Consider the following 12487-nt stretch of genomic DNA (forward strand, 5'->3'; position numbering starts at 1 on the left):
TTTATTAAAGGTCTCACTCATTTGTGGAATATAAGGGTCATATTTCTTATACAAAGTACCTTGATTTTTAAAATTATAGCTATCGGGTATGAACTCTAAAATGTTGCCACTTAAAATTTTTTCAGAGTAAACATACCTCAAAAGTGACCGTGACCATTCCATAGGTTCCTTTTTCTCTGATGAGAGTCAGGGGCACAGATTCGTTCCTGCCCCTGGGCTCCCGCACTGTGATTGAGGATGGCTATAGGGAAGAGCAAAGACATTCAGGCGCTGAGCAGAGGTAGGACCAAAGCTACAAACTGTTCCCTTAGAAATACTGCATTTCCACCGACAAATCCACCCACATTGTACTCTCAAGGATGTGGTATTTCCTAGCATCCAATAACTGCAGCTAATAAAAGTATTTAAATGGTTAAAAAAAGGAACATAAAACTTGTCATGCAAACGATGTCAGTTTTTAACAGGTTCTCGCATTAACTAGCTGTTCCGTTGAGGAATCCTAAAGATTATCTACTCAAAAGATGGCAAATTCAAATGCTCACAGGGGCATAGGAGATCACAAAAATGAGTTCCACCTCCGGACCAGGGCAGCTCACTGGTGCAGTCACTCGGCCTTGCTCCCAACCACTATTTCCCTCATTGGTCAGCTCACCATTGAAAAGCAGACAAGTGCTAATGACTTTTTCAGGACATCATTACTGAGCAAAAGAGCCAGGACTTCAAATGTTGAAATGTGCTGGCTTGGCTGGCTGAAGCTCAGCACAGAAGAGGAGGAGGAGGGAAGCGACCAGGTGCACACTAACTAGGGCAGTGGTGCCCACTCTCCAGAGGACTCTAAGTTTCAGGATCCCATCGATAAACTGGGATAGGAATGCCTGTCACGAAGGGTTATGATAAGGTTTCAATGAGATTATTCACATCAAGTGCTTATCCTAGTAGGTGACACACAGTGAAGGTTCAGTAAACGTTGGCAGTTACTATTATTATCATTAATGTTATCTTCATCATCATTATAATCATGATCTCTGCTGGGAACCAAAGTCAGCCTATTTAGCAACGACTGTGAGGTTAACAGTTATTTAGTTTAATTTTAGTCATGCAGGGCAGCTACCCAGTGAGAGACCACATATCATGGACCTGGGACCAAAGTTAGAAACAAGAATTCATTCCCAGAGGTCAAGATGTATAATGCCAACAGTAAAAAAGAAAGAATATTTTAAACAAATCAATATAACGTTAGGGAAGGTAAATTAGAAGTGAGTGCAGAGGAAAGGCAATCGGGAGGGAAATTAAGCAAGTAAGGGAGCCTGCTTCATAATTAACTATAATTCCCCAGCATTCAAAATAAATTATTGATTAATTTCATTTCTGTAAATGACAATATATAATGGAGGTTAGAAAATGTCTACTATATTGATGTTATCCACATATCCTTTTTAATAAAAATATTGCAGTTATGAGGATCATTCTTATCTATAGCCCACCTGTTTCAAAGATAATTGAAGAAAATGACATGGAATATACCAATTGTAGTTGCAATCGAAATTGGAAAATAAACAAAAAGCTGCAGAGTATGACCTCATCTTTTAGTAATGATAACAAAAGTAATATGATTCAAAGAGTCTCCGTATCAGGAAGGTCATTGTAGTCTAAAACGTAGTGGCAAAATCCAATTGTATTTAAGATAGATTTTGCTTTAAGACCTGGGACCTGTCTTGTGTGTTTGTGTCTAAAGATAAAACCCTCTGAATGTAGAACTGGCCATGGACACTGACATTTGGTGATAAGGGAGAAAAAAGTAAACTGCTGAGCAAAACTGAGAGGTTAGGACATGGAGTTTTAACCTTTAGGAAATATTAATTAACGGGGAAGTCTCAGGGTAGGGATTGACCAAAGACATTTTAAGCACTATAATGTCTGCTATTCAATTTTAAGTTTATTAGTTTTTTTAGTTTTCTTTCCATATGTTTTTCTTTTTCTGGAGTCACTCCAAACTTTGAGAAGAGGCTGACAGGCAATGCTTTAAGTGGCAATTGGGGAAATCAAGCAAAAACAATAAAAAAAAATTGGGTTATAACATCTGCTACAGACGGAATGTTTCTGCACACTCCATCCTGCCCGAGCACCAGATTCATGCTGAAACCCTAACCTGCAATGTGATGGTATGAGAAGGTGGGGCTCTGGGGAGGAGATTAGGTCATGAAGGCTTTGCCCACATGAATGGGATTAGTGCTCTTAAAAAAGAAACTTCCTCGCCCCCTCTGCCACATGAGAACACAGCAAAAAGACAGCTGCCTATGAACCAGGAAGTGGGCCTCCACCAGACACTGAATAGGTGGATGCCTCGACCTTGGACTTCTCAGCCACCAGAAGTACGAAATAAATGCCTGTTGTTTTCAAGCCACCCAGGCTATGGTATTCTGTTTTAACAAATCTAACCGACTAAGATGACATCCGAGCTAGAGACCACCAAAGGAGGTAACACATAAGTTGGATGGAATGATCAACAGAGAGAAATTAGAATAAGAGATGACCATGATGGTATAGCCCTCCTCAATACAAAGAAATCTTTGACAAAACAAATGGACAGTCGATAGAATATGAATACAAATGAAGTTAGAGCAATTTTTATTTAAGTATTAAAAGACAATGATACTTGGTAATATCATAACCAATTATCAAAAAATTCCACGATTATCTAGCAACCACAAGATAATCAAGTTGTAACCATACCATATTAAATGAAATAATTCCAAATGCATTGTCATTTGATAATATTGTCACAGTAACAGTCCGTGGCCATCCAAGCTTCACATTTGCTGAAGGATTCTAAAAAAAAACCCAAAAATAAATTAATAATTTAAAAATCAGTGGAAAAAATAATCATTTTAACAAAATTTGTCTTTAAGTAACTATTAAGAATGTGAATAAAAATACAAGAATACTTTTAATGCACAGGTTAAATACATTTAAACTCAGTCAACATTGCAAAAGATTCCCAGCAAGAATTCTTGAAAAAAGTTTTGGAAATAATCACTATTAAAATATAAATCATTATAATTATAAGTAATCAATGGCTAGTATTATATGTATTATAATTATTCTAATGTCATTACTGATGTGACAGAGAATAAAGTAAGCAGTATGAAATTCTATTCAAACATAATTCTTTTTCTTATACTTTAGAAGGTGCTGACATTTAATAATTAGTTATTGCACAAATCATAGAGTCAAATTAAAAATAAAATATTAAGCCCTAGCTAATATGGTTCAGTGGATAGAAAGTCAGCCTGCAGACTGAAGGGTCCCGGGTTCGATTCTGATCAGGGGCACATGTCCGGGTTGCGGGCTCAATCCCCAGTAGGGGGCATGCAGGAGGCAGCCAGTCATTGATTCTCTCTCTTCATTGATGTTTCTATCTCTCTCTCCCTTTCCCTTCCTCTTTGCAATCAATAAAAATATATTTTTAAAAATAATAATAAAATATTAAAACTACTTTTCTAATAAATGTAAGAAGACTTGTCTGCAACGTTACTTGTTATTCAACAACAGCATACAGGAATATATATTAAAAAAAAAAAAAAAAAAGAGTGTACAGCCCTAACCGGTTTGGCTCAGTGGATAAAGCGTCAGCCTGTGGACTGAAAGGTCCCAGGTTCGATTCCAGTCAAGGGCATGTACCTTGGTTGCGGGCACATCCCCAGAGGGGAGTGTGCAGGAGGCAGCTGATCGATGTTTCTCTCTCATCGATGTTTCTAACTCTCTCTCCCTCTCCCTCTCCCTTCCTCTCTGTAAAAAAAAAAAATCAATAAAATGTTTTTTAAAAAAAGAGTGTACCAAGCAAAACATGCGTGTTGCAAGTATCATTTTCATGAAAGTTAATTATACTAATATAATAAAAAAAAATTCTCAATACCCTTTAGAAAAATTAACTACAGCATTGTTAGTAGTCATTGCCTCAACCTAACAGATTAACCCACAAAGGACAATTAAACCTTAAGCTATTCAAGCATTTTTCCCAGAGATACTCCGAATTTATTCAAATGCATTGGGACCTCCCACTTCCATGCCTGCCTTTTTGTATCCTTCTCCTTTGAATTCAGAAGTCACGGTCATTTTTTGTGCATCTGGTAGCAGGGAAAGGACAAAAGAGAAAAGGGCCAAATGAAAGACAAGGTTTTCTTGAGCATCTGCCATGGAAATTCCTAAATAAGCTCAATGGATCCAAAAACTAGCTGTAGGATCTTCTAAAGAAGACTCTGAGGAATAACCACACAGTGGAATTGCTAAAGAGGTTTTCAGCTCTGGCTTCTATGAAAACCACCACTTACCAGCTAAATGGGCTTATCTCTAGAGAAATAGACTTATAAGCATTACAAGATTTTTATGAGCTTAAGTTTTGGGTGGGGAGGATTTACCTGTAATGTTAAGTGAAAAATAAAAGTCTCATCAGGCTCTGGTATGTCATCATCACATACTGCTATGTACACTGTCCTGTTTGTTTCTCCAGCAGGTATAAAAGCTGCAGCGTATGTGTCAAAAAAGTCCCCGGTGTCTTCTCCATACAGCTATCAAATGTGAAATATAGACATTTCTTACACAGTGCAGTGTTAAGACAAGAAAACCTGACACCAACTGGAGCAATCAACAGGGAAAGCATGAATCATCAGGTGACACTATGTTTTTGTTTTGTTTTGTTTTTATTGTCTAAAGTTTTACATATGTCTCCTTTTTCCCTGGTTGGCCATTCCGATCCCAGGCAAGCCCCCACCGCTCCAGTGAAATAACACTATATTTACAGATAAGATGTACAAAGGCAAATATTTAACAACCAATAATCATCTTCAAAAGACATTATAAAAAGAAATGATGCTGCACAAAAACATTTGCTTATGCTCTGGAACGTAAAGAAATCACTACATAGAAAAGTAATAACTACAAAGGAAAGTATGATGTGAATGTTTTTCTCTGCCTCTTGATTGATCTGAAGTGAATTACAGCAAACCTAACAAGACAAACTGCAGCTAAAACTCTCCCAGCTAAGGGTTGAAAGTAGCCTGGCAAAATGTATTAGAAAAATTAATTCTTTTCCCTTTAAGTTTCAAAGAAACTGCTCTTTCCAAAACTTTCAAAATGAAATTTTATTTATATTCTCCCACAGCTCCAATAAAGACCCAATTCTTTTAGCATCCCAAACATACTAGTCATTATAAACTTTTCCTTAACTTTTTAAGACCTCATTCTATGTCAGCATTGCTAATAAGATTCTCAAGGGAACAATAATTATGAAATTATAAAGCAGCAGCTTCTTGTGCAAATCTAAATGAGATTTCTTTTACTAATAACTCAAAATGAATAACTTAGCTACTAGAAAATAAATAAAAAGTAAAGGACATGTATAGGCAAATTTTAGTCTAGCTCTAATTTTCGTTTATAATAAACTAGAGGCCTGATGCATGAAATTCATGCAGGAGTACGCTCTCATGGCCCCTGCTGCCTCTCAGCCCTGCCCCCTGCCCACTGGTCATTCCCGAAGATCGTTCCACTGTCCAGTCTAATTAGCATATTAGCTTTTTATTATATAGGATTACGTTTTAAACACTTGATCCAAGTAAGTTCCCAAGGGCCGGGGAAAAGTTGTTCTCATAATTTAATATAAAAAGTGGCACAGTCATTTAGAAAATAATAAATATCAAAAGTCACTGAAACAAAGGGGGAAAACACAGTCATCCAACCAAAAAAATCATTTAACAATCCAAAATATGCAAAAATAGGCCCAGCCGGTGTGGCTCAGTGGTTGAGCGTCAACCTATGAACCAGGAGGTCATGGTTCCATCCTAGTCAGGGCACATGCCTGGGTTGCAGTGGGCTCGATCCCCAAAGGAAGGTGTGCAGGAGGCAGATGATCAATGATTCTCTCTCATCATTGATGTTTCTATCTCTCTTTCTACCTCTCCCTTCCTCTCCGAAATCAATAAAAAATATATTTTAAAAAATCAATACATATATAAATAGTTTCATTAAAGCAACATTTCTAACAACACAAATTGACAGCAACCTCAATGAAAAATAGTTGAGCAATGATTGGGAAATGATGACACCACTATCAAGAAAAGCTGAGAATAGACCAACCTGAAAAATGTATTAAAATACAAGCAAAATTATATGTGCAAGATTATCAAGTATAGTATATATCAAAAAATAAACTCAATAACTATATACATATATGTAATAAGTTAAAAACTAGAAGTAATGCACAAAAGTGTAATATTAGGTTTGCTGCATATGTAGTTTTTCTCTTTGTCTCTCTTCACATTATTTCAGAATGTGATCATATAACCTACTGCTTAAAAACTTCTTTCAGAAAACAAAAATCTCAAGCATTTTGAGCCTCAAATATAATAATATCCTTAGAGGTCATATGGCAGTACTTTTTGGTTAAACATAAACACAACATATTCATCCAATAATCAAACTGTGTGTAAGAGTTTAACAAATTCTACCTAATTTCAATGTAAGCTGATCTACCTAATTTCTCCTAATAGAGAGAGAGAGAGAGAGAGAGAGAGAGAGAGAGAGCTGTGACATAACTAAGGGTTTTTTAATTGCTTTCTTCTACTTTTAAATATTTCATATATTTACTAAAGCCACCTGACAATAGATAATATTTTCAAGCAGAGACAACTAGAATCCAAATTACCCAAAATAAAATATTCTTTTACTTAGAAATCCTAATTGATTTTTTTGTTTTATTTGTTTTAAAATAAACATGAACATTTTAAAATAATCAGTCTATGTCTTTATTTTTTTTTTCAGTCTGTATCTTTAAAATACTATTATTGACAAACACACAGGCCACCTTGGAGCACTCCACTCCATAAACCTGTATAAATGGAACAGTGTATATGCAAATCATTTATCATGATCAAACTACTCAGAATCTCAAACAGTTAAAAAAAAACTCTTGGAAACTGAGAAATTTAATATATATTTCAGTTAAGGATAGAACTACAATCGTTTCTTACCGACACAATTGCTGTGACATTTGCTGGCTCTCCTATCCTTTCGATGACAAGACGAATAACTGTTGTACTTGTTTCATTAACTACAAATTCTGTTTGTCCAGCAAACCTTATTTCTGTTTCTCCAAACACAAAAGGGATGAATAAAGCTGAAAGAAGATTTACGAATAAAGATGTAGAGGGCATCCCTATGGGAGAAAAAAATTTGTTCACAAAACGTATCTAATACATTTTCATTTGACTGTGTTGTCTACAAATATATACAGAGTGAAGAGTTACATAGTAAGCAACTACAACATAAATGCAGCAAATATTAAGGCATCCAATTCACATATGTGATCACAGAAATAAATTAAAAATCACAAACTCTTCTGTGGTTCCTTTTAGTATTCATAACTAAATGTCTTATTCTTTATCTTATATATCAAGATAATTATAACTAACCTTAAACTTACTTATCAAATTTAGTTCCTAACCGGTTTGGCTCAGTGGATAGAGCGTCGGCCTGTGGACTCAAGGGTCCCAGGTTCGATTCCGGTCAAGGGCATGTACCTTGGTTGCGGGCACATCCCCAGTGGGGAGTGTGCAGGAGGCAGCTGATCGATGTTTCTCTCTCACCAATGTTTCTAACTCTCTATCTCTCTCCCTTCCTCTCTGTAAAAAAATCAATAAAATATATATATTTTTTAAAATGACCCTCCAGCTCTAGCCAGTTTGGCTCAGTTGATAAGAGCACACTGGCCTGTAGACTGAAGAATCCCAGGTTTGATTCCCAGTCAAGGACACATATCTGTTACAGGCTCCATCCCCGCCCTGGTCAGAGCTCACGTGGGAGGCAACCAATTGATGTGTCTGTCTCTCTCACATCGATGTTTCTCTTTCTGTCTCTTCACCTCCCCTCCACTCTCTCTAAAAATTAATTGGAAAATAACCTCAGGGGAAGATTAACAACAACAAAAATGACCGTCCAATTTATTCTAAGAAAAACATAAGTAGCAACATGAAAGCTTAATTAAAGCCCATCTTCCCCCCCCAAATGAAACTAAAATACAAGCAAAAACTAAAAAATTACTGAATGGATCAATAATCCTAATGGAACTTACTCATCTATTTATTTGATCAAACAATTATAAGAGAACTCTTGAAAAAGGTATACAAAGCAGTTTAAACTAAAACTCTACAAATAAATTGATTTCTTTGTTGTATCTACGTTTTCCTTAAATTTGTCTTATTTGAGACTGCTTTCTAAAAGTTTTATTTCAAGTAAATGCTAATCCTTTCAAAAAACTCAAATTTCTCCCATTTTACCCACTAAAATACTAATACAACTTCCATGTTGCTTTAAGAACAAGCAAATTTGGCAAAGTGTGCATTTCCATAACTTCTATTGTTTTCTTCTTACTACAATGTGCATGTCTGTGAGTCATCAATATTATTCCCACTTTCAGCACTGTGTGGCTCAAGTGCTTTCAAAAGCACAACAGAGCAGTGGCCTCTTGAAAAGCACCGCTGTTTTGTAATGTAGATGTACCTCTAAAATGTGAACAATTTATCTCACGGATCATTAAGATTCCAATGGATTATGTGATTAGTCACACGAACATAACAAGTTCATGCATTTTAAAGGGGAGTTGTATTACGAACTCTATAAGCCAAAAATGCTTCCTATTAATCTTTTTTAAAATTTAAATTCTTTATTGTTTAAAGTATTACATGAGTCTCCTTTTCCCCTATTGACCTCTCCCCAGCCGCTTCCACTCCCAGTACATGCCCTCACCCCCCTACTGTCTGTGTCCATTGGTTATGCTCATATGCAACTTCCTATTAATCTTTACCTTAGTCAAGAAATAATTAAATTTTCATGTATGAGGTTATTTCCACATGGCAATACATGACTTTATATTTAGGAACCACGAAATAAGTAAGTTTTTGACATATGTTAAGGTTTAAATGAAATTTTCTCAGTCAAGTATATTCAAACATTGCAGTCTGAGATTGCTTAATGTCTCACATGCTTATGGCAGCAAAATCCATAGACAGGGATGCAGGGTTCAGATGGAGTCCAAAAAAGAGACATAGGCCAGAGGTTCTGGAGGACTAGGGCACCTTTTACTAGTACACTGTGCCTTCTCTCTAAGAAAGCCTGCCATGAGCTAAGGGACTGGGAAGAAATAAAATAGGTCTCCCTTACCAGCTGCAAACTCCTCCTTGACTTCTAAGCCAGGAAGGTTTACAGAAAGAAAGGAAATGAAAAATACGAGAGAAGGGAAAAGGCAAAACCTGGGTGAGACAGGCAATTGGGAGCAGTTCCAAAGACAACTGAAGATTTTTTGAGGAATTCTAGGGCCAGAATGGTTTCACACCTCATTTATGACAAACAGTGGAAAAGAAATGAACTAGAAGGATCAACTTTGGTCCGTTGTGATTTTTGAAAGAAAAATCTCAATTCCTGGAACATGAGATGGGATAGAACCTTGAGCTAAGAGAAATAAGACGACACCTGAAAAAGTTCTAAGTGAGAAACAGTGAAAGTGAAAAGGGGAAATCATGACTAACTGGGAATATAAATTCTCAAAATTTGTCCTGCATAAGAATCAATTTAGACCTTTGTCAACATTCTTATTCTCACACCCAGAAACTCAGATCCAGTGAATTTAAGGTGGGGCCCAGGAATCTCCACTTAACAGGCAATCTGGTTGATTCTAATACAACTGATCCTTGGGATACACATTGAAATACACTGTCCAAGAGTGTGAGGAAGAATATAGCTTTATGTTAACTACTGAATTTTTCAATGCAATATGCTTGAACTTCCTGTAGGCTTCCTCATATATTTTTCTACATATTACTACATTGCATTTTAAGATTCCATATATCCTATAGAAAAATTATAATGACCTACAGATAGTAATCAGAACAGCAAATGTTTATATAGTATTGTCCTAGGTACTTTATACACAATAACACATTTAAACTCTGTGAAGAAAGTACTAAAATTAATCCCGTTTATAGATGAAGAAACTAAGAAAAGAGATGAATGCATACAGTCTTATTTAGTTAAGTAAGCGGCTAGGCAGGATTTGAATCCAGGAGTCCACCTTTCAACTCTACCCAATAACCACACTATATTGCCTGTTACATTTTATTCATACAAATCATACATATCCCTTGAATAATATAGGTTATTTATGCTATCCATTTCAAAGAATTGAAATATTTTAAACTCATGCACAATAATCAAAACTACCATAAAACTGCATAATTATGAGTCTCCTAAAAGTCTGCACCGTATTATTCTGATAAACATTACAATTATTTAACTGAAGCTAGTTCTCTTGACTACTTTAAATATTTAACAGCATCTGTTAATGTCAGGACCAATGAGTTCAAATGGTGTATTTTTGCAGTTTCCCAAGCAATTAGAGCTCTGAGATCTTGTGGTTAAGTCAGTAAATTCATTTTAAATTGGTGTACATTAGTGAGTTCTGGGACTATACAAAATGAACAGACAAGCGTGATTGGAAAAGCCTCAACTTCAGTGACATCACTGATAATTGAATCTCCTCTGCTTTCATGCTTTCAACTTTAAGAAATGTTGCTGAGGCAAAGTTGGCACTCAATGGAAATTAAAAGATGAAGAAAAAGCTTTGAAGGTGAAGTTCCCACTGGAAAACAGGCATAATTATATAAATGCCAAACAGTTTCTCTTTTGGAATAACTAGGTACATTTTCCTCTATCATACTAAAAATCTAGTATTTGGAACTCTATTAAATTCAGAAGACTAGGTATTAGTAACTGACATAACACTTAAATCTTATATCTGTTTCAGGTCACTTTTTCTCATTAGATTTAATAAAAGTTTTGTATGACCCATCAGACCACCTATTTCAAACCTCTATAAATTTCAAACTATATTTAAAAATTATAATATGCTTATTTCATATTCTGTCACAACTGTGAAAGAATAATTTTAGCAGTAATGTGTCATTCTTCTGCTCTGTAATGCATGATATTCCAGTACTCGAGCCCTCTCATTCCAACTAGCATCCATGTAATCCTCAAACCTCCCCCTCCTGTTCAGTATGATTCAAAGGAAATAAAAAGTGTTCCTGATCATAGATCTCTTATGGTGTTCAAGCAATATGAGATCTAGGTTACTTTCTTACTTCTGACTTCCTGAATTATACCATGAAATTCTGACAGAGTCCTGATAGCATGTAGGCACAAAGTCTTAGGTTCTTAGATTCTAGTAAACATATTCAGCCTACCCAACAAGTTACCATTCTGGGGGGGGGGGGGGGGGGATTAAAATTAGGAATATATTAGAATAGCTCCTACAATACAAATTGCTTGCTTTCAGAAGAGCAGCTTACATTTTAGCATAATATTTGTATACTTAGCACCTACTCTACATTGTGCAACACCCTGTGCTAATAATCTTCAAGGACACAAAGGCCCATAATACATGGTCCTTGGCTCCAACATATCCACAGGGATGGACCAATCAAAGTCAACAAGACATAATTCTGAGACTTTTGCTTAAACATCAGAATGCAGAATCCCTGTACCACTGGGTTCAGGACAGTGGTGATTACGGCCAGTTTTCTCCAAAATCTGGAAATAAAGCCAATGCAGCCATAGAGAGCTAAGAGGTGGAGAGAAGTCAAGTCTTAATAATCAAGTTTAGGTTCCTGAATCCAGCCTTACACTGGCCTTTCAGTTACTGAGAAAATAAATTACATTTTTTGCTATAGTCAGTTTGGGTTGCATTTACAACATCAATATTTATCCACTAATCTCCAATCTGTGACATAGTGAACTCATGTTAGGATATACCAAGTGGAAGATTCCTCCTCCTCCATTCTGACATTCAACAGTCTTACTCTCTTCTAAATATTTGTGAAAGGATACCACACTAGCTAACTAGCTTTCCTATTCTCATACAACTATTACCATCTGTAATATTTTCCCCTCCACCTCGAAACTGATAATGACTAGTAAGGAAGTTTAGGACATGCAGGCAAACAAAAGATATCTTCACAATAGAAACAAAGCAGGACAGGAGTGTGCTGCATTAACTCAGTGTTCTGAAAAAGTGAATGCCCTTCTGATTGTCATAAGGAACCCTAATGTCATGCTTCTTTAAATTTGTCTGGCATTAATTCTTCTCTCTTGCTTTTTTTCCAGGATGCTAGCTCTTTCTTCCTTATTGAAAACGTACTGGTATTTGCTAACTGTATTCCCTACTTGGATTACTTAGCATATAAACATATTAAATGTCATTTATAAAACAACACTCACCTACACAATATATCCTAATAACTATGGAATTCTAAGTCTTGTTTATCTAGGATATTGCCTTCTTCCCATCTTGCCTCTTACGCATGGGTACTTTAGGAAAGGTAGCAAGTATAGTATATTCTGAGTAAATGGGAATAGCTTTCTATTTAAGTTTCAAAAAGTC

General features: G+C 35.9%; 1 protein-coding gene across 1 annotated transcript in view; it reads right to left on the minus strand.

Moving 5' to 3' along the window:
• Window positions 1-7416, minus strand: part of ADGRV1 (adhesion G protein-coupled receptor V1) — a 444163-nt gene extending 436747 nt beyond the window's left edge. Inside the window, exons 1-5 of the mRNA XM_059695089.1 lie at window positions 7390-7416; window positions 7026-7244; window positions 4419-4568; window positions 2734-2829; window positions 137-241 (exon numbers count right to left, since the gene is read on the minus strand). Coding sequence (XP_059551072.1) covers window positions 137-241; window positions 2734-2829; window positions 4419-4568; window positions 7026-7244; window positions 7390-7416 — 597 coding nt within the window. The remainder of the gene's footprint in view (window positions 1-136; window positions 242-2733; window positions 2830-4418; window positions 4569-7025; window positions 7245-7389) is intronic.
• Window positions 7417-12487: the final 5071 nt, after the last annotated feature.

The sequence above is a fragment of the Myotis daubentonii genome, chromosome 4 (genome assembly GCF_963259705.1).
Source record: "Myotis daubentonii chromosome 4, mMyoDau2.1, whole genome shotgun sequence".
NCBI lineage: Eukaryota > Metazoa > Chordata > Mammalia > Chiroptera > Vespertilionidae > Myotis > Myotis daubentonii.